The sequence below is a fragment of the Argiope bruennichi genome, chromosome 7 (genome assembly GCF_947563725.1).
Source record: "Argiope bruennichi chromosome 7, qqArgBrue1.1, whole genome shotgun sequence".
In the NCBI taxonomy this organism is placed as follows: Eukaryota; Metazoa; Arthropoda; class Arachnida; order Araneae; family Araneidae; genus Argiope; species Argiope bruennichi.
Window position 1 is genome coordinate 89,411,044 of NC_079157.1, and position 27,382 is coordinate 89,438,425.

Consider the following 27,382-nt stretch of genomic DNA (forward strand, 5'->3'; position numbering starts at 1 on the left):
GTTTATGCAATCTCACGAAAACATTTACATCACATTCACCTCGTGCGGATTGCCGGTGTATAGATTTACTAAGTATGAGTATAATACTACGACTTTAGTCATTGTGTAATCATCTTTCTTATCCGCCAATATTTTGTAAGTTATTCATTATTTATTTTCTCATTCCATGATAAATATTTAATTTAAATAATTAAGTATATAGAGGTGAAAAGAATCCTCTATATTCTTTTTATTCCCTATATTTTGTGTCGGTTATTTGGATTGTTATAATATATATTATGTTATTTGCAAAAATATTATTAAAAAATGTTTTTGAAATCTAGCAGAAGAATATATCAAATATGTAATCTGAGAATGCGATGATGAAATATGGTGTTCAACTTTGATCAAATCATTTGGCGATATTCTTGGCGATTCCGAGATTAAGTGATTTTTGTTCATCAGTTTAAAAGCATGGTTATTCGCAATTTTGTTTATAATTTATAATCTGTACTTTGTGATATTTAATATGTCAGTTTTCTAGTGAAATTCTCTGATGAAAAAGTTAAGAAAAATGTTTATATGTTCTAAAAAATTTTTTCATAGATGCATTTGATTAATTTCTTTCATAGCAATATGATAAAATTTATGAAATTTAGTTTTTTATCATAACAATGGATATTTTTTTATCTTATCTGTAATGTTTTTTATGACTTAGATTATTAGTTTATATAGTTCGCTGTGGATTTTCATTTTACCATTAAGTTGATCATTTTAAATGTTGATGAATTAAAATAGTTGTTGTAAATATTCTAATAACTATCATTTTATTCTGCTTTTAATTAAAAATGGGTTCCAAAATTGCAACAAATAATTTATTTGATTACTTGAGGTTAAAAAGAATGTCTCTTAAGGTCCCCTGAAGAAAATATCTTCTGCTTCTTAACAGAAAAATGTCAATTTAGAGCTTTTGTTTTCGGTAACTTCCCCTAGCTACTTGTTTATGAACTTTGATAGATTAATTTCATAATATTCTATTTAAGCATATTTTGTGCTTGAAGTGTGAAATTGCAAAATAAAAATGCTTTTATGATTTTTTGAATAAATTTTAAATATAAATTGGCCAAACTTCTATATTAAAACAGGAAGTTATTGAAATTCAGAATCAATTTTAAAAAAGATTTCAATGGAATTTTTAGTTTTATTGGTATTTTTTTTTTTTTTTGGTTTATTACTTTAAATACATTTTTATATAATGATATAAATGATAGTTAAATAAATATCCTTTTTTATCACTCGTGTAATGTGTAATTAATTGTTTAATTTTATACTAAATTATATATATATATAATGTACAATGAAACTGTTATTCACTTTAGTATATGTTAGTTAATCTTTTTCTGTCAGTTTGTTTACATTTTGATTGATTAAAAGACTGTTAGAATTCCGAATTTGTTTACAATTAGAAGTAACAATTTCATATTGTTAGTTTTTATGCTTATAATTATACTAATATTAGATTTTTCAACTTTCTCTTTGTCAATATTAACAAAGATTTTACCTTTATTTGTAAAACATTTATTAGTAAAAAATTACTGTGAATATATTAAAATCTGAGAAACACAATAAATTAAGTTCATTCATATTTTAAATCTAAATTATGATCAGAAAATTTTGCTATTTAAAAAAAAAATTAATTAAATTTCAAATGCAATAAAAATTTGTGAAATTTTTTAAATATATAATCTATATTAATTCAAAACAGATACTTGTAGATGTACTAAGTACGGAAATTACTTATTCATTGATAATAATAACATAATCAATTGAAAATTGGCAGAAAATTATTCAAAATTTCTCTGCAAAAGAATTTCAACTCAATATATATATTTTTTCCTCTAGTCAGAGATGAAAAGGCTGTTTCATTTATCTTCATATGCACTGATAGATTTTACTTAAGTGTATTTTGTAAATCTTTCTGTGCTCTTCTTTTTATACTCCATGTAGGTGAGATTTCTCCCCTCCCTCTTCCTCATCTGTCCTTTGACCTACTGAATACAGTTTCAGAATAATTATGTTTACTTAGTGTGAAATAAAATCTCAAATACACCACTTAGTCAGCATTTTATTCACATCTATATACAAATATTCTGTATAACAAAAACAATAGCAAAATAATAAGTTATATATTTTACCATAATGTGAATTTATAGTTTCAATTTAAGGAAATAAAAGGAGAAAAAAAAGTATTTATATCTTATCATCAAATTTTCTACTAAATTTTAAAAAATTAATTTTCTTTAATTATTTATTGTTTACCCCAGGTACCAAAATCTAATCAGTATGAATTTAATTGGCTTTTGTCATCCAATTATTTGATTTTTTTTAATCCAAACTTTATAACAATAAACCTTTATATCATAATTTTTAAGACAAAAAATGTGATTCCTCTTGCTATACCTTTCATGAATGCTGAACTCGCCTTTCTTAGAAGCACAAGTGGTATCATTTATAACCTTTGAAAACTATGCCCATGCATTTTTTCCATTTTAAGTCAAAGAAAAATTTTATTTTCAAAAATATTTAGCTTAAGTAGATTTCCTTATCGTAAAAAATACTATCTTTTATATGATTGAACATAACATAATGCCAATCTGTGCCCCGGTGCCTATAATACTAAGTTATCTAACCAGTTGGATGAGCGCAAGATGAAAGGAAGAGGAAAAAAATAAATAAAAGAAAATATAAAATAATTATAGTCTGTCTGGGTCCTGTGTTTTGATTTCCTTTGTGAGAACTGCACTTTTGAATGAATAATTTAATTGATTTTGACAAGTGGCATTTTGGTCTCAGTTATTGTGCAGTCTTGAAGAAGTCTTGATATTTATGAATATGGTTTACTATGGAGTGGATCTTGTTGCATGAAAGAGTATTCGATGCACTCTCCTGTACCATTCTTCCTCGAGACTTGTTTCTGGCTTTCTCATGTGCCATGAGAGAGTCAGTAAGCATTTGGTGGCATAGTGAATTGAGGATCCTATCTCCCCACAGCTGCAGTAAGGAGAGTTGGCCAGATGGAATCTGTGTGGGAATGGGCCATGTCCAGTGAAGAAAAGGACATCTGCTCTGTTCCAATTGGCCGCGTTGAGAGAAACTTTTGATATTATGTTAAACGTGGACAGGCCTGTTTCGCCTTCTTTCGATTCCTTTTGCCGTCTTGTCATCATCTCAATTTGGAGGAAGTTCTTCACATGACATCTTGGAAGCTTCATTACATTCCGATCTGGATTAGCACTAGCCGCTATTTTGGCTAGTTTGTCCGCCGCTCTATTCCCGTCATAGCCTACATATGCCACAGGATTTACAAGAAGAAGAGAGAATGCATCTCTTGTTGATTGTCTGTTAAATTTTGGAGAACTTGAAGCTTGTATATTTGTTTTATTGTCGACATAAGTAGTCATTGGATCTGATGAAGGGAGAGAGGTTGCATATTTGACTGCTCTATTAAGTTCTAGTAGTTCAGCTTGGAAGACTGTTTTCTTTCAATGGGTTGCTTGACCACTGGTGTATGTTGACTGCATCCTGCATGTCACAAAATGCAGCCCCAACTCCTGCTGAAGATTTTGATCCATCTGTGTAGACCCCAGGTCTTAAATTCTGAGATTCAAATGAAATTTGATGTACTTGGAAATGTTTGGAGGGATTAAACATTTGGGTAGATTAAAACTTTTTTTTGGTGGTGTTGTTGTTAGCATAGCATTATGGGGGGGGGTACTTTCTCTTAAATATGATTAACTGATTCCAAAGTTTCTTGCCAAGTACCTAGGACATGAGCCCTGTTTGCCCTAAACTAGTTACCTCTTTGCTTTCAAATTAAATGTCCTCCTGCTATATTAGTAAAGAAATTTGTTGATGGTTGCCAATTTTATTTATTTTTTTTAATTTAGAAATGCCTTAAAATTATGAAGATTTTTTACTATTCCTAAATAATTTCCATGTAGCTGTAAAGGAGAGCAATACACTAGTTAAAGTACCTTATTTTATGGTATAATAGTGCATAAAATATAAACATTTAGTTTCAGAATAACATATGATACATTTTTGAATTAAATTGTCTCAGTAACATGGAGAACTACATTTTAATTTTGTATGTGATAAAATTCATCCATATTGTACTTTTGATTATTCATCACTGTTTTACCATATTTTGAAAATAATTTTTATGTTTCATTTTAGATGTAAATAGCAAGACATGTCTAATAAAATACTCAACATTTACGGGAAGTCAAAACTTCTAAAAGTTATAGGTCCATCACGTCCTCCTTATTCGTCCCCAGTGCCTTTCATCTGCCGTCAAAAACACAATTTAATATCAGAAGCTTATTTATATCATCGTCATCTTGCCTGTACAACTTTACCTTTAAACATACATGACTCCCCTTATTTGAAAATAAATATCCGTCATTTTCACACATCTTATAACAATAAATCTAAAGAACCTTCTAAAGTTGAAGAAACAGTCAAAGTCCTAAAAGAAGAAAAGAAAGTGAAAGAAGGAGTTGAGAGTGAAGGAACTGTGTTGAAATCTGAATCAGCAGCTGCAGTAAGCGTAGCTGAAAAGCGTTCTCTTGGCAAAAGAATATGGGATGAAATCTTGCACTACTACCATGGTTTTCGGTTGCTTTTTGTTGACATAAAAATTTCTACGAGGCTAGCCTTCAAAGTTGCAAGAGGTGAAGAATTAACCAGAAGAGAACACAGGCAGCTTGTTCGGACAGTGTCTGATCTGTTTCGACTTGTGCCCTTCTCTATATTCATCATTGTCCCTTTTATGGAGTTTTTATTACCAGTATTCTTGAAGTTTTTCCCTGCTATGTTGCCATCTACATTTACAACAAAATCAGAAAGGGTAAGTTTTTGAATTTATGTGTATTTAGTATATTATTACTAGCAGTAAAGCAGAAATTGTGTTGTCCAACAACTTGTGATGACTGTAATTAAGGGCAATTCTAATTGAATATTCGTAGAAATCTATAAACAGTTATCACTTATGAATGAAATAATCTATATGTCTAAGCAAGCTGTTAACTTTAGAAAAGGCTGTATAAAATTTAATATATTTTAAATGTAGAATTCCATTACAAGGACTTTATGCTGAAAACTCATTTGTGTTGAAAATAAACTTATTATTATAAAGTTATTCTGCTTTATGTAATTTTGAAATTATCCATAATGGCCTTCTTTTCTCCTTCAATCATGAAATTGTAGGCTTGCATGTAATTCTAAAGGATAGTGGATGCTATAGTTAAAACATTTGAAATAGACCCAATGCACTTTTTTAACTACAAAAAATATTTTCCATTTATCAGAACCTAATATCTTTCTTCGTAAATTGGAAGTAAGAAATTTTTGCAGTAGTAGTTGGAAAGAAAAAAGCACCAATTATATAAATTATCAAATTCAATGTTTACATTAGTAACACATTCAGGATTTTTTTTTTTTTTTTTTTTTTTGTATTAGTATATTATTGCTAGAATGCATATATATCTCAGAGAAAAATTTCACCTTCAAAGTATGTATTAAACTACATTCTACTCATAATTTTATAAAGATGTATCTGTTATTAAATGTATTAGAATTATCTTTAGGACTATTTAACTAAGTATAATGATTTGTTACATAATTTTCTTTCTACTGCCGACTTGAGTTGACACCAACTATAGTCAAAACTTTATCTAAAATTGAAAATGCATGATAAATCAACAAATTAAAAGGAATTGAATGGAATCTAAATAAAGCTGCCAGCAAAACTTATAGAATTTTATTTTTTAAAGTTTACTTTATATAAAAACTTAAAGCTACCAAATTTCACTATGTGGATTAAAAAAACATTTTGGTTTAACTCTTTATACCTCAGCATCTTAAAAAATACTAGATATTTTGATAACTTTCTTTAATAAAACTTATATTTCTTAGATTTTCAAAATTTTATTAATAATGAAAACTATTAATAATGAAAACTATATACACAAACTATTTTGTTTCCATAATCAGATAAGTAATCAGTTTTTGCATCTTTTTTTTTTAGAATTTACAAATTAGAATAAAACAGTATCAATATTGTAGCAGGTAACAACTACATCTTCTTTGCCACTAACCATCCCACTTATACCATCAAACATTCAATATACTGTATAGCAGAAACACTGGGCACTTATTATATAATTTAGTCTTTGCCTTGCTATACAAGTTTAAACATTGCATTGTAATTATTTCTGTAAAATTTTGTTTATCATACATACTCAGTTATTCTATTTCAACAGAAGCAGTGGTGAATTTTCAACTAGATAATTTCCTCGGGCCATTGTGCTGGATTGGGCCACAAACAAGTTGATTAATTAATTTTATTTTCTAGTTACCAAATAAATGTAAAAAATTACAGATTCAATGAATGATAATATGTTAGGATAATATTAGCTCTTTTTTAGGTATATTTGGTCAGGTCTATTAATTCTTTATCTGTAATAGTTAATATTTTTATCTTCTATTTTTCTATAATAATTCATACAAAAAAATATTACATGAATCAATTATCGGATAGAATTGTGAAAAGCAAATAAAATTGTTTGGAAAGGATTTTAGAATGAGGACATAAATTTTCTTGATTAAGGTGGCATTGTCAGAATATATTCCAACAATTCTATTATCCAGGAGCTGAAATTTCAGAAAAAATTTCAGCATTTTTGGAAAGTTTGTCATTGTGATCATTTTCCTATGATTTAATAACTAAATCTATTAAAATCTGAAATTTATAATCATACTAGATTTTTTTTTCTACAATCATTTAAGGGTAATTTATTTCTGTTCCACTCAAAGCTTACTTCATAATAAAAAATAAAATAAAAATTACAAATACAATTATAATTTTACCTGTTAATCTTTTTTGAATCTGACTATATAATCTTTCACTCATGAATATTATTTTGTTAAAATTTGTGAGAAATGTGTAATTAATATTTTATTATTAGGTTGTGTTTTTAGACATCAGATGTAAAAACTTTAAAATATTTTTTAGTATTGTCACTGAAAACTTTTGTACCTATTTGCTTGTCTGTATTAATGCTTTAAAAAATTAAAACTGTGTCAATGTTCGGTTATTTGAATTAAATAATTTGCTACTATCTTATAGCAGTTATATTATTCTCTTGATTTTTCAGTAATTAATTAAAAATCATGTTTTAGTCTCTTTACATTCAATCATTTTCTTAACAGAATTCAAATGTCATGTTAATGGTATTTACAGTGTTGAGCAAAATAATGTTATTAGATATCTTAACCATTAATCATGCTTTTATTTCAGGAGCTAAAGTTCCGGAAAGGATTAAGAATGAAAATTGAAATGGCAAAATTTCTCCAAGATACTCTGAATGAAATGGCAGTTAAGACAAAAGGGGAAACTCACTCTCATACAGCTAAAGAATTTGCACAATTTTTTGAAAGAGTGAGTGTTTTTGTTCTTGTTCCTTGTTGATTTAAATAAATGCTTTAAAATTATCTTGTTATTTACTTATAATAAAATTATGCAGTATTTTTATTAACTTCATTTCATTTCTAAAATATTTCCTGAAAGTGTATGTAATGTGCAATTCTCAAATCTGTCGATTGGTTCAGTGAATACTGCAAACTCCTTTAAAATATCCTATTAGTACATTTGTATTCCATCAAATGCAGAATCTCCTTTCTTAGTTCATATGAACTAACTGTCAATGTTTTTTTACTTTTGGCATTACTAAATTGTTAATGCATCTGGCATTTCTAGTTTGTAAAATTAGTTGTAAAGTAAAAATTGGAACTAATATTTTGATATTGAAATTTAATAATCAAACTAATTCTATGTTTGTAAATTCAAGAATGGAACTCTACATAACATTGTCTACCTTCTGAAAAAGAAATTATATTGATGATTTTAAATTGTTTGTAACTTTTTAATTCAAATTTTGCTCATATCACATTGACATAAAATAATAATTTTAAAATCCTAGTTTAAATGTCTTTAGAATTTGTTAGATATGATAATTGCTTAGAATTTGGAAATCAGCTGTTAGTAGTATGGTTTCTTGAATTTAAATTAATTTTCATTTCTTCATTGTAACTCTAGTAATAATATAATGTAATTATTAGTAATTATTATTTGAATCTCTTATATTGACAATGTAGATATTAGAGAAAAATAACATTGCATTGCTATATATATATATATATATACATACATTATTTGGCATTTTATTATATACTCCTCTACTGGTTGTTCTCTTTTAACTGAAATAATGTATATGTGAAAGTAAATAAGTACTTTTGTATTAACCATTTGACAGCAATTAATCCCTAATAGCATATGGTTAACACTCTAGTACCAGTATATATTCTGTAGCTGGGTAATGCATTATTGTATTATTGTAAAATACTACAACTTTTTTTGAGAAACTATTTATCTGTAATTTAGAATTTTATTTTTTAAAAATGTAATTATGTAAAATTTTAAAATTTTGTTTAAAGATTCTTCATTTTCTGTAATTTAAAATGCTGTTATTTTTGTGAAGTTCTCATTATAATCTAAGTAGGATACAATTAGAAATGGTTAATTAATTTTATGAAATTCATAATTTTTAGTGGACAAATCAATCTGTAACTATAATTGAATATGTATATCAGTGATTATAATTTGATAAAAATATGATTTAAAATTTTGTTTACATTTTTGTTTCAAATTCCTTTATTGTAATTATTTTTATATCTCTTTTTGTATTAAATCAACATTGTTATTATATTTATTTTTTTATCTATTTTTTTTTTTTTTTTTTTTTTTTTTAGATCCGAACGACTGGAGAAGAAGCAAGTAATGAGGCTATACTGAAATTTTCAAAGCTTTTTGAAGATGAAATTACTCTTGACAGTTTAACCAGGGCTCAGCTCATAGCACTATGCAGACTATTAGAATTGAAGCCCATTGGAACAAACAATTTCCTAAGATTTCAATTACGTAACAGAATAAGAAATTTAAGAGCGGATGATCGGGTAACTTGCACCTCTTATTAATCTCTTTATATTTAGCATTCTCTTTTTGAGTGTTTTTCTAATGTATTACATTACCCCTCCAAACATCCATACAAACTTTTTTTTTTCATGTTCATTAAAATCTTCTGGAAGAAGTATCAAATTTTTGTAATCTAAAGAATTTATATGTCAGAATGTAATGGTTTATTCAGTTTTAAGTCTTGTTTATCAAAGCTGAAAATTATTTGATCAAATTAATTAGTTACTTGGACTTGAAATACACATATTTTAAGGGAGGAGAAATGCTTATTGTTTGGCTGAATTCTCTATGGACAAGTCATTTGAATTAAATCAAAAGAAATGGATATTCTTTTTTAGCAGTAATTTTCAAAATAGATTTTTCCATTAAGGATTAGAGATCTAGCAAATTTGTTTAAAATAATCTATTTCTTTAAAATAAGTGTGCCTTATTTGAAAGAAATTTTAATGCTTGATTATATTTTAAACCCTTGCATAAGTTCCTTAAAAAAATGCAAACCATTATCAACCTGACATTGTTATTTTAGAGTAATCAAGAAGTCACTAAACCGATTATCTTATTATATTCTGAAAATCCTCAAGTATATGCATGGATCATGAAAAATAAACTAATTAGGAATTATTTTTCATTTAAGAGTCCTTTTAGGCACTTATGCAAATCATTTATTCTATCTTCCATCTTTTACTATCTCACCATAAATATGAAGAAGCAAAGCTATTTGTTGAGTAATTAATTCTTTTCATATGTAGATTGTATGCAAAAAAAAGGGGGGAATGTTTGAGAACATTATTTATAATTAAAAACTTAAAATTTCAGTAAATATAAAAGAAACTTTAAAAAAAATTTTACTGTTTGTTTACAAAGAAGAATTAGATATTAATTTCTTTCGGTTTCCTTGTTTCAGCTCATTATGAAGGAAGGAATTGATTCCATGAACATACAAGAGCTTCAAGCTGCTTGCAGAGCCAGAGGAATGCGTGCCCTTGGTATCCCCGAAGAGCGATTGAAATCACAGCTCAAAAAGTGGTTGGAACTGAGCTTACTGGAGAACATTCCACCTTCACTTCTCTTGTTGTCCAGAGCCCTCTATCTTCCTGATAAATTACCAGCTGCTGATCTACTGAAAGTTACTCTTTCTTCTTTGTCAGAAACAGCTGTAAGTTTTATTTTTGTTGCATAGTAATAGATGTGGAATTACAAGCAAGCATAAATTCCTTTGATTTCAGTGTTTAATGTTACTTGAGAAATGTGGTCTTTTAAAAAGTGAATAATTTCTGATCTCTTCTATCGCATTGAATGTAATAAACTTTTCTATATAAGATACTTTGAAGTTATTTATTTTAATTTCTGGACAAACTTTATTTTAATGCTGCAAAAAATTCTCCAAGATCATTTTAATGGTCCATAATGCGTAGAACTTATTAGATTTATATCTTGTTATTTAAATAAATAATGAACTTTCAAACTTCTAATAGTTATTTAATCTTTATTACCAGACAGTAAGGCTTACTTCTAAGTCTTTGAACTTATTGACAATTTTAAAAATTGAATTGATTTAATATATTTATTAATTAGTATGCATTTTTCAAAAACAATTCTCTTTTGAACTGAAAGAATTAAAATATATAACCTTTTCTTAATTTAGACATTAGATAATTTAGATATACATTTCATTCTCAGCAAATAATGACTAAATGCAGATTTTATTGTCTGTGATAATACTTTTCAGTTAAATTGATAGCTGTAGTATTGCAGGTGGAGTTTTATTTCATCAATGCTAATATAAAAGTCCACTTTTCTTTTGTATGCTATAAATGCAAATATAAAAAAAAATGTAGGTATTCAGTTATTTCAAAATTACATTTTTCATATCATACTGTTACTGTCCTTATCACATTTGGCATGACTTTTACTTTTATTGATAGAAATGCTTTTTCAAGTTATTAATTTCATTATTTGAACTTTAGAGCAATTGTTTATTCTCCATTATGTCTTGCAAATATATTATATATAATAATTTCTTTGACTGAACTTCATATATATCTTTTTTATATCATGATTTTAAATGTTTAATGTCTATTTTTTTATTTTAAGGCTACTGAAACTAAACTGAAGATTGGTGAAATGGAAGGCAAAGTTGACAATAAAACTAAACTGGAACTTATTAAGAAACAGGAAGAGGAAATTAAGAAAGAAGCTGAGGAGTTGAAGCAGCAGAAACTAGAAGTAAGCTGAATTTTATTTTAAAGAAATTTAGAATACTTATGTGAAATTCTCTATTAATGTATTTCACTTAAAACATGAAGTTTTAATGACCTAAACATATGAATTCATTATAATTAAAAACTTTCTAGGATAGATCATTTTACCTTTATGTACTTTTTTTTAAAAATCAGATTCTTGAAATGTTATATTTGTCTTCATGCTCAGAAGTATTCCGCCATTTCACTTATGCAATTTATATATTATCGTCTTTTGAGCAGAATCTTAGTTTTTGCATTTCTATTGAATGAATAAATTTCATTGTAATGAGAGCAGAATTAAGATTTTCTTTTTATTTCAATGATAAAAATTATTTTATTATTAACTCAGCTGACTTTGAACTATCAATATTGTCTTGCATAGTGAATTTTTAAGTATCATTATATTTTTTTATAATTATTTTATGCAAAGTCTTCATTTTTTTTACAGTACTATTCATTTTTATTAGTGAGATAGTGCAAAAGGGAAACATTTTCATACTTTGTCTATATCAAAGGGATATGTTGCTTTTTTTTTTTTTTTTTTTTTGTCTGTGTGCATATGTGTGTTTTATTTAATTTACATGCTGATATTTTATTTTAATAGACACTTGTTCTTCTAAATACTGTAATATTTAAGGGGATATAATAAAATAGATAGTAGTGTAGATTATATTTGATTGAGTATTTTCATTCTAATATATTGATGAAGTGTTCATTTTAGCCTATTATATATATATATATATATATCCCTGTCAATTCAGTAACACTAAATAGCTGCTCAGTTAGAAATTCACCAACTGATGCCTTTAAAGTGAACTGCCAAAGTATTTGTTTCAAGATTTGAATGGAAAATGAAAGAGTCTTATATTAACCCCTAAATGAGATTCCATGTTTCCAAAGAAATTTTCAAAATTAATGAAAAGTATAATTTGTTTAGAGTGCAAAAATCAAAAGTTGCTAGTGATTCATGAAAAATGAAAAGAACTATTGGAAATATATGTAATTATAAAACTTATTTATTTCAAATCAAATAAGCATTTCTTATTGTGTAGGGTTAAATAATTTCTGACCTTTTTCTTAATTTGTTTGTTGGAGAAAATCGGAATATTCATTGTGACATAAATTAATGTTACATCATAAATTAATTCTGCACATTTCTTTATTTGATTATGTCATTACTTGCATAAATATGAATGATTGTTTTAGAAATAGCATGCCCTATTTTCTTTTCATTCTTTATAAAATACAAAATCAGTACTTATTTCAAAATCAGTGTTATTTGCCAATATTTAATTTCAAATTTCAATTCGTGTGTGTGAGTGTATGTGCTAATAATTTTGATTTAATCAAATTCCTTTATTCAAATTTGATGTTTATATGATTTGGAACATTGAATCCACTGTTGGCTGAAAAATTATTACTATTTCAAAGATATTTCATGTTAATATAGTTATTGCAGGAATACTGTATTATTGCGGTGGATATCTTAACAGTTTTTGTGTACTTTTGCTACATTTTTATATGATAATTTTGGAATTTTTATCATATTCTCTTTTATTTACAGGCCGAGCAAAAGAAAGAAGAATTGAGTAAGAAAGAAAAGGCAGCAGACTTGGATGAATATGACAAGGAAATTCTTTTGGATAAAGCTAAAATTATTGAAGATCGTGCTGAGTTATGTAAGTATAATCTTTATACATTATTCTTTCCCCCTCCCCCTTTATTCGAACTCTAAATAGTAAGCTACAAAAAATGAATCAGTATTATTTTTAACTAAGCAAAATTTTTGTTCAATGAATAATTAGACTGTTAGCAGTTTTGTGAAAGATTTATGTATTTTATACAAAGATAAGAAAAGTGATTTTACATGTGAAATTTCAAGTTCTAATGTTATCATTTGTTGTTATCATAAAAGTGATAAATATGGTATATCAAAGATCTGCCAAAAGCAGCAGTGAACATGAAAGATGAATAGAGTAAAAATCGAAATAAAACCCAATATGGGAAGATGGGTGTTTTATATAGCTGCAAATGACTCATAAAAAATTTTAAATGCCATCTTTTTTCTCTTCTTTTTTTTTTTTTTCCCATGTATTTGTTTCCTGAATTTTAGTAACTTCTGTGTTTTTCTGAGAATTTATTTAAATTCAATGCCAACAGTGTGATAAGAACTAAGATGGTTGAGATGTTAAGAATTTGCTCACCATAGAAACTTGATTTGAAATATATTTTATTGTTACTACATATGCATAGACAAATTTGTATACACATTTGATTTATACATTCCAGAGATTATACATACAAACTAATAGAAAGTTCTTGTTTGTATAAAAAAAATTTTTAAAAAAAAATCTGTCTCTGTTGCCTAAAGGATTAAACATTTCATTTGTAGATAAATTCCTGTATATTTTTTAACATTCTATTGAACTTATTTTAAATCTTTTATTAGTATTGTACTTGTGAATTAATCACATACTAGTGACTTATCACCAAAATGGCATGTAGATAATACATAGATTTAAGTTGGTAGAGTTTAACTGTTCATTATATTAAATAACTGTAAAAATATTGTCATCTGTTGTAAAAATTTCATTTCAGAATACAAAAAAAATTTTTTTAACATGATTTCATATCTAATAATAAAAAAAATTAAGTATACATTACAGATTATTTCAATATCTTTCTAAAACTTTTTATGTGTGTAATTAAATTGTTATATGTATAGTTATTGTAATTATTTTCTATAAATATAAATTACTTTTTTTATTGTATGAATTATGAAAAAGTTTCAAATTTTTCAGAGTTATAGTTAGTTTAAAGTTTTCATATCAGATATTTATATATTTAAAATATTTCTAAGAATCATAATATTTTTCTGTTAAGTGATAAAGTTGTGAGAAACATTTATATAAATTGCTTTTTAAATTATCTTATACTGATAGCTCTTAATGAAATTAATTTCTTTCAATATTTATTGTGTAATAAGTATTATTTTTATTAGCATGCTGAATTTGTAATAAAACATCTCTATTGCTTAATCCATTTCATTTTTAAGTTCAAATAATTATGAATAATTAGATAATTCTTTATAATATAGTGGAAAAATCTCCACCTGAAGCCAAGGAAAATGAACTCTCCAAAGAAGACTTCGAGGAAATTGAAAGTGCTCTTGAAAACATTGCTGCTGAAAAGAATAAATTGATCATTGAAAAGGAAGAAATTGAAGATTTGAAAGAGGAAATGGCTGAGTATAAACAAGTTAGTTTAATTTGAATCTCTTCCATTTTTAGTACTTCATTAATGCAAAATATTATTTTAAATTATTTATATAAAAAAGCAGACTTTTCCAGTTTCTAACTGAAAATTTGATAACCCTTCAATTTTAAATTTAAATTTCCAAATTTAAACCATTAAATAATATTCAAAAATTGGAGAAAAAAAAGTTGAAACTTATTGCAATTTGCAACAAATGAAAATCTAAGTATTAATGCATTAGTGATATATTTATGTCCATATTCAATTTTTTTTTTTTTTTTCCCAGTTCACTGTCATTCAAGACTGTTTCTGTTTAAGCATAAATTAAATTTCCTATAAAATTAAATAGTTATTTTTATGACTTTTTTTATTATTATTATTACCAGCATTTTCATAGGAATTGATGCTTTCTCCGTTTACCATTGTCATTTGCCCTTTCATTCCTGATTTTTTTTTTTTTTTTTTTTTTTCAAATATCTCAAAATACTGGAATGCCTGTCAAAGAAAAGAACCCCCCCCCCCCTCCTTAAGAATATAAGTTGCCATTGCATCTCAAAAAACTAATGGCAGCCCATATTCTTAAGGGGTTAATGTACAAAAAAAGAAGCTGGCTTGTAGCCATCAGCTCGCTTACCTGATAGCTATTAGCAAATATATGTTCTGACATCCTTTCAGTATTCTCAGAAAACCTTTCTGTCAGACAAAAAGACCTAAACTAGCATCTCAAATAAACAAAGAATGTACCTTTTCTTTTTCTTTTTTTTATTTTAATCATTTATCCTTAACAAAAGGGAAGAAAATTACTATAATATCTAGACATTTTGGTTATCAACCATAGTATCATAGAATCAGCATTTAGGCATGATAAGAATTAATAATACTTTACTTTGTGTGTGTCCAAAGTTATTGTGGCATTTCCAAATTTATAAAAATATAATTACTCTTTTGTCTCAGTTTTTAATTTCACTTCCATTATGTTTGTTAACTCTGATCTTACTAAATGGAATTAATATCAATCTTCCAGGATCAATTTTAGCACCTATTCGACAACCACAACTTATAAATTTCAGCATGATTTATTTATTTCTTCAGAACTTTCTCAAAAGGCAAATTCCTAAATCGTTATTTAAACTTTATTGAGACTTGTTATGATCAATTTTTCTCTTGTCCATAGGATATTAAAGAGCTTCAAGATGTAGTCCTTGAAACGGGACATAAAGAGATACGTGAGTCAAAAGCAGCCTTAAGGTTATCCAAAAGAGTGGATAAAATGATATCCAATATGGACCGTCTTCTTGATGGTCTCAACAAGGAAAGAGACACTTTGCAACAACAGATTGATAGTAAAGTGAAAGAAGGTGTCAGCATTGGGAAAGAGAGGTAAGTACAAAGAATGTAGCATTCTATTTTGTACTTTCTCTTATACATGGTAAAAAGAAAATATAGTAATCGACAAAAAATTCAAACTCGAGATTTTGACAAATCCCCAAGTTTTAAACTTCTCCGAGTTCGAAAAAAACATTTTTGGAAAATGTCCACCCATCTGTCTGTGATAAAGATAACTCAAAAATACTTTGAGCTAGATGATTGAAATTTATTATATGATCTTAACATTAAATTTTCAGATTTCAATCAAATTTTAAGCAAAATCTGTTCAGAGGAAATTTGGTTGTTTGATTCTAAATTAATTACAGAATGAAGGAAACTAGACAGATTACGGTCCGTAAGAAGATTTAACATCTATAGTAAAAACCTAACATCTATAGTATATTAGTATTATAGTGTTATAAAATTTAGAGCTAAATCTAACTGTGGGTTGACTGTTTCAATCTATATTTTCAGAAGCAGGTAAAATGATATTTCAAAAACTCAATGACTTAAATATATCAAATTTGGAATGGCATTTTTTGACTAGAAGTGCAGTTATGTGTCAAATTTTTGTTTCATTCCATTGGGAAAAATGTGTCTAAAACACAAATTCAATCTAACAAAAAAAAAAAAAAAAATGTCATTACAATACTGTGGTGTCATTCAAAAGTTTCAGTCTGTAAAAGTTTTAAAAACTATGGAAGTTTTCTGGTCAAGACCATGCAATAAACATTGATGTTTCGATGAGGACGAATGTATTGGAAAAAAATTCCCTCCAACAAATGTCAGGTTGAATTGATTATCAGGTTAATTTAAAACCTGACATCATTCAACAGATTTTACAATACATAAGTGGACTATAAAGGAACTATTCTCAATTAGTAAGAAATAGTGAATTTTTTAAATTTTTATTTTTGAAAAAGATTATAAATACTCCTGAGATAAATGGGGTTTTTTTTCTTGATGTTATTTAAATATAATTAATTTTATCCAATTTGGTTATATTGGTTTTTATCAGGCAATTAACGTTATAAAAAACTTTTAAGCTCCAAAATGATTACATTAAGAGAATGAAACAATCTCCACTTTTTAGCTTATAGATATACATAATTCTTATCTTTTAATTGAAGTATTAGGTTGGTTATTGATTTGGCCCACACACCAAAATTAAATTTCTTCTTGTATGAAATCAAATTTTTTATTTTCTTTTAGTGAATCCTTGCAAAATTTCTTTGTTCTTCCTTTATGACATTATCTTCCAATTTTGTTTTAATATTTGTCAAAATCTGTACTGAAAAAAATTTCGATTTCCATTATCTGTTGAGTCGAATATTTATCAATAACATCCAAATGGTATCATTTTGGGTCATACAAATATGCAATTGTCTTGCCCTATATGGATATACCATTGACAGATCTTTACCCTGCATGCAGAACACCATATTTTTTCTTCCAGTGACATTATCCTCAAAAGTTGACCTCTGAATCACTTCCCTCATCATCTGATGAAAATCATTGGAGGTCTTAAAGCTATCTGAACTATTATTATTGTATTAATGTTTACAGACAAAAAGAGACTTATTTTGCTTACATTTAATTTTCTCAAATTTTTCCACCTTCAAAACTTAACTGCATTTTATTGGGAATCTCTCATGGATTTTAATTATTGTTTTATATATTTTTGTAACATAAGGATGCAATTAAATTTAAGTCTGAAACTGATTTTTATAATTCTTACTTATCCCCCTCCCCCCTCTTTAATCTGAAGTAAAAGTTCAATAAGGTTACTTTTGTGAATTCTATCTTTTAGATTTTCCGATTTAAAGAATTAATATTTATGAAGTATCAATTAATTTGTTTAATAAAATTAATGTATTTTTTTTGTTTATATTTTGTATTATTAGTCATAAATGAGTCTTCATTTTCATGTTTTCATAATATGCATTGCTTTATTTATTTAAAAAATAAAATGATACTTTACAGAATTTGTTGAAGAATTGCAAAGTTCATTGAAGAATTTTTGACATTTCATTCTGGATATATTTTAAGTGTATATTTTATTTTCTTATATGGAACTGCAATTAGTATTGTTAATTTAGAAGATATTGCATGAGATTCTTGGTTTTTATTTTTTTAAGTTTATTTTTTGAAATTGTTATTTGGTCATTAACATGTGTGTAGCTTTAATTATTATCATATAGTTTTGAAGAAAAATATTTTAGTAATTGTTGAGCTAAAAAATGATATTAATTTAAGCAATTTATAGATTTTTTTTTTTTTTTTTTTTTTTTTTTTTTGCCATACTACTAATTAATATTCTGTAATACTTCAGTTAGTTATCAACATATAAAATCACTCTGAAAAATATGGTGCTCAAGAGAGATGAATCAGTGAGGTTAACTTTATGTGGTTATATTTTGATAGTGTAAATATCTGGTAATTATATTCTTTTACACATTTGTAAATTGATTATTATTACTATCTGCAGTCTTTTTGTGTTTGAACTAGACTGACTTATATTTGTAAAATATTCCTTTGTTTTAATTTTTTTTTTAAATGGATATAATTGTAAGTTATTTTGCTGAATTCAGTATAAAGTTTTATTCAAGAGTTTTTTGCAAATCCAAGATTTTGTTAAAATAGCAAAATCTTTGCTTTTAAAAATGTTTATGCTGAATTAAAGCTACATTTAATGCAAATTGTAGCCGACAGATTACCTGTATATGCTTATTGTATGTTTTTTAACTACTATAGATCTTTAGCTGAGATGGCTGAATTGGATCACAATGGTAGAAGTTTTAATAAAGACAGGTGAGATTAATAAGTTGCGAAAGAAAAAAAAACAATTGAAAATTGATAGTGAATACTAACAGCTATTTTTCAACTAATATAAAAGAACTGCTACTTTTTGTGATTAACTATTCTTTTTTAGAACCCTTCTGCATGCTTTGAAGTAGCTATTTTTTTTTTTGTAACATAATATTTTGTTGTTATTTTGAAGTTTTATTTATATTTGCCAAATCTACAGCTATAGAAATTTCACCTCTTAGTAAGATGTCCTTCAAAATAAAAGTTACTTTTGGCTTAAGCTTTGCTTTAAGCTGAAAGTAAGAATTTATTCTTCTGAAATCATTGATATATGTATACTTTGGTGCTCAAAGAATTGATTCTTCCATTTTATTTAATGAGACTCCTATTTAGAATGTTGACAGTTGGTGAGTCAAATACAATTAATTCCACCCTTTTGTTTTCCCTTGCCTCTTTCAATTTAGCGTCTGGGGTTAAACACGCAATTTTTAATTATTGAAACTGGATTTTTTTTTTTCATGTTCTCGAAATATTTACTTGGTTGGTCAATGCAAATAATGTTATTAAGTTTACTTGAATTACTTGGTTGAATTAATTATAATTATCAGATTTAACTGTTACACAATTAGCTAAAGGAAAAACTAAAAACTGTTTCTAAGGGCATTTGACGAACAAAAAAGGGGGAAGTTTATGTTTTTAGAAAATAAGGTCTTTGGTTTCCTTTACCACCACTGGTGACCTTAATTTCCCTTATTAGCAATCTGTCTTCTTACTGGTGCATTGCCATATTTTGGAAAGCAGGTGCTATTTAAGATATTGTTCTTGTCTTATGATCGAAGTTTGAAATTGCAAGATTCCAAATTGTTCCAAAATAATCCAATATTATAATAAAATAATATTGATTACAGTTGCTATTTTGAGGCAGTGTAAATGCTTTGTAATATTACTGGGCCTTTAGTTTGTAAACATTTATATTAGTTACAACAATTTAATGATCAATCATATATTTTCATTCATAATAATAATGATGTTTGTTAACATCCACTGATATGGCAGTTTCTCTGATTTCAAGCAATTTGTAGCAAAATGCAGTGTAATCAGTCCATTGTAAGTACTCTTAAAAGCTTACATAATGGATATTTTTTTTAAAAAGCAGATCAGCAGACATAAGATAATTTTTAATCTGACACCATCCTATATATATATATATATGTAATATTTTTCGAATCCTGTTCGCTTTTTAATATGTAATATTATTTGTTGTGAAGCATGATGCAGTTTGAAGACAGTGAAGAGATTCCTTTTATCTTCTTAAATTATTTTTAATATCCATCGGGAAAGCATAATTATTTACAAGCAGAGACGCGGACAAGACGTCCGCCGCAGCGCAGTACAAAAAGCCGAAGTGGGGAGGAAGGGCCGAAATAAATTATCCCTCGCCTTATATAACCTTAGATTTTGATAGGGAAAATATTTCTTCACAGTGCCAATATATTAATAAGATTCTGATAGGGATTTCTGACATATGTCAATCACACGTAAGGGAAACACAGGGATCTTTTAAGAAAGAATGTGCTTACTGGACATTTTTACCCCTTCACGCCGAGCGTGTGAAAGTATCTCGGTGTTTAGCTGACTAAACAATTTTATGAAGCTTCTCTTGAATTAATTAAGTAGAAAAGTGGAATTGGATCACGAAATAAGAGAATATTTTAGAATGAAGAATGGGCTAAATTAAGATGAAGTTACTATGAAAATTAATTAAATTGAAATTAGAGTTAAAATATCATTACATTTCCCCCCCCCCCCACACTGCAAGTCTTGGAAGTACATCAGGGCCCTTGACGCACAGCCATACCTTACAGTGGTGTTCAAGTAAGAAAATTTAAAATCATATACAAGTTTTCCTTACCTTCACATTAATATAAAAATGATTTTTAACAAGATTATATAAAGCACAAAAAAGATAATATGAATCTGTGAAGAAATATTTTCCCTATCAAAATCTAAGGTTATATAAGTCGAGGGATAATTTATTTCGGTCCTTCTTCCCCACTTCGGCTTTTTGTACTGCGCTGCGGCGGACGTCTTGTCCGCGTCTCTGCTTGTAAATAATTATGCTTTCCCGATGGATATTAAAAATAATTTAAGAAGATAAAAGGAATCTCTTCACTGTCTTCAAACTGCATTATGCTTCACAACAAATAATATTACATATTAAAAAGCCGACAGGATTCGAAAAATATTACATATATATATATATAATATCACAATAAAAATTATAACATTTTATTGATTTGTTTTTTATTGTTTATTATTATTCATTGCTTGTTTTTTATGGACAGAAGGGCGAGTACTGGCCAAGCTGTACCAAATCATGCAAGTATAAAGTACAAATATTAAAACAATATTGATATAAAAGAACGGTATAGAAAATCCAAAAGTTAAGAAAAAGGAAAAAAAGACCAAAGGTAATGAGGAATTAAATACTGTGCATGAAACCAATATCATGAAAAAAATGTGAAAGTGTTGATATAGTAAAAGAATACGTAGTCTTTCTCTCAGATTAAGATAATTCTTAACAATCGATATTTTAGGTAGTCAAATAAAATGTATGGAACAAAGAGGATCATATTGCATCTTGATCATGCTAGAGTTAAATCAGAATGAAGTAGATGCTCATGGGTGAAATAAAAGTGACAAAGATGAAATCTTGTTAGCGTGACATTCAGTCAATGGTTGAGACAGTCAGCTTTAATTCCAGTAACAGATGGTTGATTGAGATGTTTTATTAATTAATTGTGAATCCAATGCATTTCCATGTAAAAAAGGAACTTTAGAACAATGTCTATATTTTGAAAAGGAACAAATTTTTCATTGTTTTGCTGTAGCATAGGCTTGATCATTTCCAGGAATAACCAGTGTGACCTGGTTTACAATAGAATAGAATGTCAGAATTATGATTTAGTAGGTTAAAATACATTAATAGGAATAATATTTATTATTTAATTATTTTAACAGTTATTATTTAATAACATAAATATTATATGAAGATTCTTTTAGCACCAATTTATATATAAAACAAATTAAAAATTGAACTTCCCTTCATTCTTCCTTTCTTTCAAAAATTTAAATATATGAAAACAAAGAAAATTGCATGCAAATAATATTTTTCTGTTTTCTTGTAAAAGAGATGACATCATAGGTATCAATGAGTTAGTTCTTGCCATCAGACGGATTCAGAAGGTATCAGATGACACCAGGCTCCAGAGGATAGCCGATGTTCTGGAGAAAATGGATGTAGACCATGATGGAGCTGTAGAGATTGATCATGTGCTGAAGGTAAATTATATGCTTTCAGAATATGCTGGAAATTTGCATGCTTGGAAATGCTTGTGTCTTGCTAAGAATTTAATTATGTCATTTCCAACCTTACAATGCATTATTTTTCCAAATAGCAATAATTTTTTTGTTATGCTTTTGCCAACCAACTGGTTTACCAGAAATATTGGTTATATTTAATTTCAGTTTAATCATTTAGATATAACTTCATATCCGTCAAATTGCTAGACATTAAAGTTGTATAATTTTAGCCCTTTTACCTATGTTCCATTCATTATGTTCACTTCTAATGTAGACTAGTCCTATGATATCATAGCACTGTTAAAAATGTAAAATTCTGATTTATCTAACTTTTAAGTTTTATGGTATTGTAACTCCACTTTTTTTATTCCTCCTCTCGTAAATTACTCAAATATTTAACAGGATCTTTCTTTTTACTGTAGTAATAGTGATTTTCTTCTAACAATAGAAGAAAATCATATGATTAAATATTTGATGGAACATCTTAAACAATTTGAATTTCAGTGCAACAATGTAATCTAATATTGGAAATGACAAAAAAAAATTACCAAAATTTGTGAAAAATTTGTGTAATTTTTAAATTAGTTTTAATGATTTTTTTTTTTTTTAATTTTGGAATGATGTAAAAATAATTTTTTACAATTATATTTTTGGATACTATTTTTCAAAAACTCTTTATGGTGCACATCAGTTTCATTTAGAAATTTTGATTGACTGTCTAATATTGATGATGTAATAGTATGTATATATATATAATATAATATTTGCTGTTGCTTTTACAGTGACTTCTAAAAAGTCTAGTCTTTGCAAATGCTTGAATGGAATGAAATCTACAGAATGCTTTTGTATTGGAAATAAAATAATTTATACAAAAAATATGTAAAGTGGTTGATGAAAACTTTTCCAATATATTATGCCCTAGCAAGCATATGATTTGGGGGAACATACTAAAATTTTGAAGTTTATATTATACAGTATGCATTCAAAAAAGGCGATAAAATGAATGATCCAACTCTCTTGGGTATGGTTACAGTGGTAACAGTAACTTTTCTTCACAAAAATGTGAACCTAAAAAAAAAATCTAAAAACGAAGTTTGATATTTTTAATGTAAAAAAATTGAAATATAGATGTAGAAAAACACAAAAAGAAAAATATTTTTTTTTATTTGTCCAGTCTCATACATTGTGATACTTTGCATTCAGCAGAGGGTCCGAAGTACTGCAACACATGACATGTGGTGATGATTCTGTTAAAAATTATAGTGGATGACATCTTTTAAATTAGCACACTATTTACAGATTTTATGCTTACACTTTGGATTTCAGATATTTGCACTGCCAAGAATCTTTTCGTTTGAGAATGGATGGCCTTGGCAATAATAGGAACATGAGACAGATGGCTGAAGATAACTCTGTCATCAAAGTTTTGTCTTAATAAGCATCTGGCAGAATGTTCTACATGTGTCTTCCATCTATGTGGTTTCTGCCATCTTGCATCCACATTATGTCAAACTGACCATATCATTGTTTCAAATGATGTTGCTGATCCATAAAATATAGCACATATTACCATACTTATCCATAGATCTTAGGCAAATAATGTCCAAAAAAAGTAAGAGCCAAGGATGAGGGGGCTCTTCTTTTGATTTGTGTAATAGACTTCAATTTTATTGGGGGGGATGAATCATCTGCCCAGTGTCTGTGGTTCCTTCAATTAATGTTACCATTCAATGAGAAATATTTGTCTACCCTTAGAATTTGAAAAGATCGAATTTTTTTAGTGTCATAAGGTATGAGTAATTCCTTAGAAAGATCTGATCATAGTGATCATCATCTTAAACAATGGAGATGTGATGGACAGAGCATAGAATTTTGTAAGATAAAGCTGTGCATTTTCAAAAAATTTAATATATGATGAGATCAATCACATGTGCAATCAATTTCTTCCAATTTGCACATCAAATTCCATATAGTTTGCATCAAGCATAGGTGTTGTCATAGTCAATAGTTTCTATGATAGACACACGATGCCTTTGTGGCATTTTGTCTGTTCAAATAAATAAGTTTTAACGGGGTTTTTTTTTTTTTGTTTTTTTTCCTTCTTATAGTTTTAAGAGATATTCAGTTGATTATATTCAAATCAGAAGGCATATTGTGGATTATGATTTTGATAGAAAATAAATTCATATTTTGGTAATTGCCATTGTTGTAAAATGTCGGTGATTATAATAAATTTTCATGCCTTTTTTTAAAAATAGTTTTACAAAAATTTAAGTTAAAAGTCATACTTGATTTAAGGTTTTGAATATTATGTAGAAAATTTTAAATTAAATATTTCAAATATTGGCCTAACTATGTATGTATTCTGAATAATATTCAACTCTCATAATAGGTAAATATTCTATTTGACAGTGATTCAACCAATTATACCTTTTTAGTAATATTAGATAAAAAAAAATAGTGAGGGATTTAAAATTAAGTGAAAATTATATTGAAACGATAGAATCTCTCTTAACCAACTGCACAATAAGACTTAAATAACATCAGGAAAAGAAGATTTTTTCAGTTAATTAAATTAATGTTTCTATGTATAATTTACTTATTCATATGTTATGATTCCATATTTGAAACTGCTGTTGGTGAAATCTGTTGCTCATGCTTTTCAAATTGTCAAAAATTGCAAACATTGTTTAGAATCATCGTATTTATCTTCTCGTGAAAACTTTTCTTTCCTTAGTAAAGTTGTTGCATAGTTGGCTTCCAGACTATTGCATCACACGAAACTATATGTTATCTCAAGAATTTAAAAAATTCACTCTGTACACCATAAAGCCTCTTTATATCACATGCTGGGATGAATTACTGCTTCAAAAAAATGTATATAAAAGTTTGAAATTCATGTAATTTTCTTGATTGCTTGGTATCTTCATATTATACTTTCTCATCGTCATCTTTCTCTTTTACTAAATCGTGTTTGATTTTCTTTGTCTTTTACAACCTTCAGGAAAGTGAATATTTTAATAATACAGGATTGCACTAATATCTTTTACCCTCTGCATCCTCATTAGTACATCTATTAAATTCAATGGCTTTCCAGTTGATTATACATGGCATATAATATCATATAAAAAAACAGAAACTTTTTTTTTCCTTAAAATTGGTTTTTTTTATTATATTCATGTTTTACTTCATGTCTTTGTAGACAATGAAGTTTACTTTTGATACTTAAAACTTCACTTTCTGTTCATATAGGTGATCGAGCTTCTCGGAGAGGACAATGTGAAAGTCACACCAGAGCAAATGGAGGGCATCATTGACCTCCTCATGAAAGAGGAAGCCCTTGAACTGGAGGAGAAACTCATGAAGGAGAATGCTGCTGACGGGAAGAAGACGGAAGAACAGTCAAATAAATAATGCTGTGATATCCATGACCAGTGATTTTATTATTTATTAGAGATTGCACAGTGGCCATTTGCTGTATCATTCAAAACATTTTATATTAGAGCTCATTGTGTAATAATCTATAACGTCATGTGAGTGATGGCTCCTAGTTCTTTTAACCAAATAATTGATTTTTTTTTAATGGTGTAAAATCTTTTTTGTACATTATTTGTAAAGTATATCAAAGTCTCAGGTTTGAACTTGTACCCATGAATTAAAAGCTATGAAATCAGTGTAAACCACTTGATAGAGTTGGGTAAACACACTAGTTTGTTAAACACACAATGAATCTTGCACAAATATGGGGTGGCACAATTAATGTTGTATCAGGGTTCTAATATTCCATGAAGTTGATTTTATCAATCCAAACTACTCTCTTGTAAAAATGTTAGTATATATTTTTTTTATTATGAAATAATTTTGTTAAAAATAGCTTTAAATGTTTATTCTGTATATATTATTGTTGTTTCTGTTATGTTTTGAATTTTGGCAACATTTTGTATTTTTACAAAATCGGAGACAAAAATTAATTTTTATGGTTTGAAGTTTATAATATGAAAATAAATAAATGTCTTAATTTTCCGAGTATTTAGACTTATCACTATGTAAACTATTTATTCAGTCTTTGTAAATGTAAAAAAAATTTGAATACATCACATTTTCTTCATGAAATATGTCATATTTTCCATTTGAATCCTTGTTGAAAATAAAACATTTTCCTCTTGCATAGGTTTTTTTTTTTTCCCCTTAATTTTAACTAAAAAAAAATTACAAGACTAAAATTATATATATATATTTAGTGAAAACAGAAAAAAAAATCAGTTGGAAATGTAGTTTTTAATAAAATTTAGAATGAAATATATTGACACAAAATGATTTTTACTGTTTCTTGTTTTCAAAAATGTTTTACACTAAACATATTACAACTATTGAAAATTGTTTTGCAATGGCATTTTCAATGTATTATTAGAGAGATGATAGAAGTCATGTGAAGACTCTCAAGAATATTTGGTATTTTGAAAGTTTTATGACTACTTGATTTAAAAATATTAGGTTTTTAAAAAAGTTGTATTAAATTTTTATGATGCTCTTAGTATCATTATTTATGCTAAAATTTTTAGTCACACTTAAGTCAAAACAAAAATTACTTTCAAAAATTAAATATTTTTTGCTTACTGTACTGCCAGGTTTTATTCCTCTTTAGATGTAAAATTATTGAACTAAAAGCAATAATATTGCTTTATAAACTAAGTTTGTAATGAATATGAAATTGAGTAAAACTGTGTTGTAATTTGTTCTTTAATTTCTTATAAAAATTTAAATAATGTAATTTAAACTGGTCTTTTTACTTCTTGCTTTGCTATTGATTAAATGAATTTAACTAATCCATATTCAAGGTAAAAAATTTTTAAGCTAAATTTTGTTGTTTTTTATAACATATGATCAAAATTACCAGTTTTGATCATATGTTGTAATTATTATCAAGTTCTAAAAATTGTGATTAAAGTTTGAATATTGCTAACAAAATGATATGAAAAATTGTTTAATGTTTGTGATTGTCTAAATTCAATGCAGTGTATACATCTATTTGTTCTAAAAATCCTTATAATTAACTCTAGATCTAATTTTAGGATAATAAAAATAATAATTATATTATGAAAACATAATTTATAGACCTAGTAAGTCAAACAGTATATGAATGAAAAGTTTCATTTATTTAAAACTTTTAACTTGAATTTTATACTTAAGAGAACATTATGCCATTTCATTAGATATTTTTTCTCCCCATTTTGATGACTATAAAAAATTTGGTTTTCAAGTTATATTACTT

General features: G+C 27.0%; 1 protein-coding gene across 2 annotated transcripts; it reads left to right on the forward strand.

Moving 5' to 3' along the window:
- LOC129976321 (mitochondrial proton/calcium exchanger protein-like) lies at positions 1-26,749 on the forward strand. Of its 2 annotated transcripts, XM_056089824.1 has the most exons (12): positions 1-135; positions 4,216-4,888; positions 7,340-7,480; positions 8,851-9,054; positions 9,978-10,229; positions 11,168-11,299; positions 12,881-12,995; positions 14,414-14,574; positions 15,746-15,951; positions 18,694-18,750; positions 21,939-22,089; positions 25,363-26,749. In XM_056089824.1, the coding sequence occupies exons 2-12, from the start codon at positions 4,232-4,234 to the stop codon at positions 25,522-25,524; spliced, it is 2,238 nt and encodes a 745-aa protein (XP_055945799.1). In that variant the 5' UTR covers positions 1-135; positions 4,216-4,231; the 3' UTR covers positions 25,525-26,749. The 2 variants fall into 2 exon arrangements, with proteins under 2 accessions (XP_055945799.1, XP_055945800.1); XM_056089825.1 differs by lacking the exon at positions 18,694-18,750.
- The last annotated feature ends 633 nt before the right edge of the window (positions 26,750-27,382 follow it).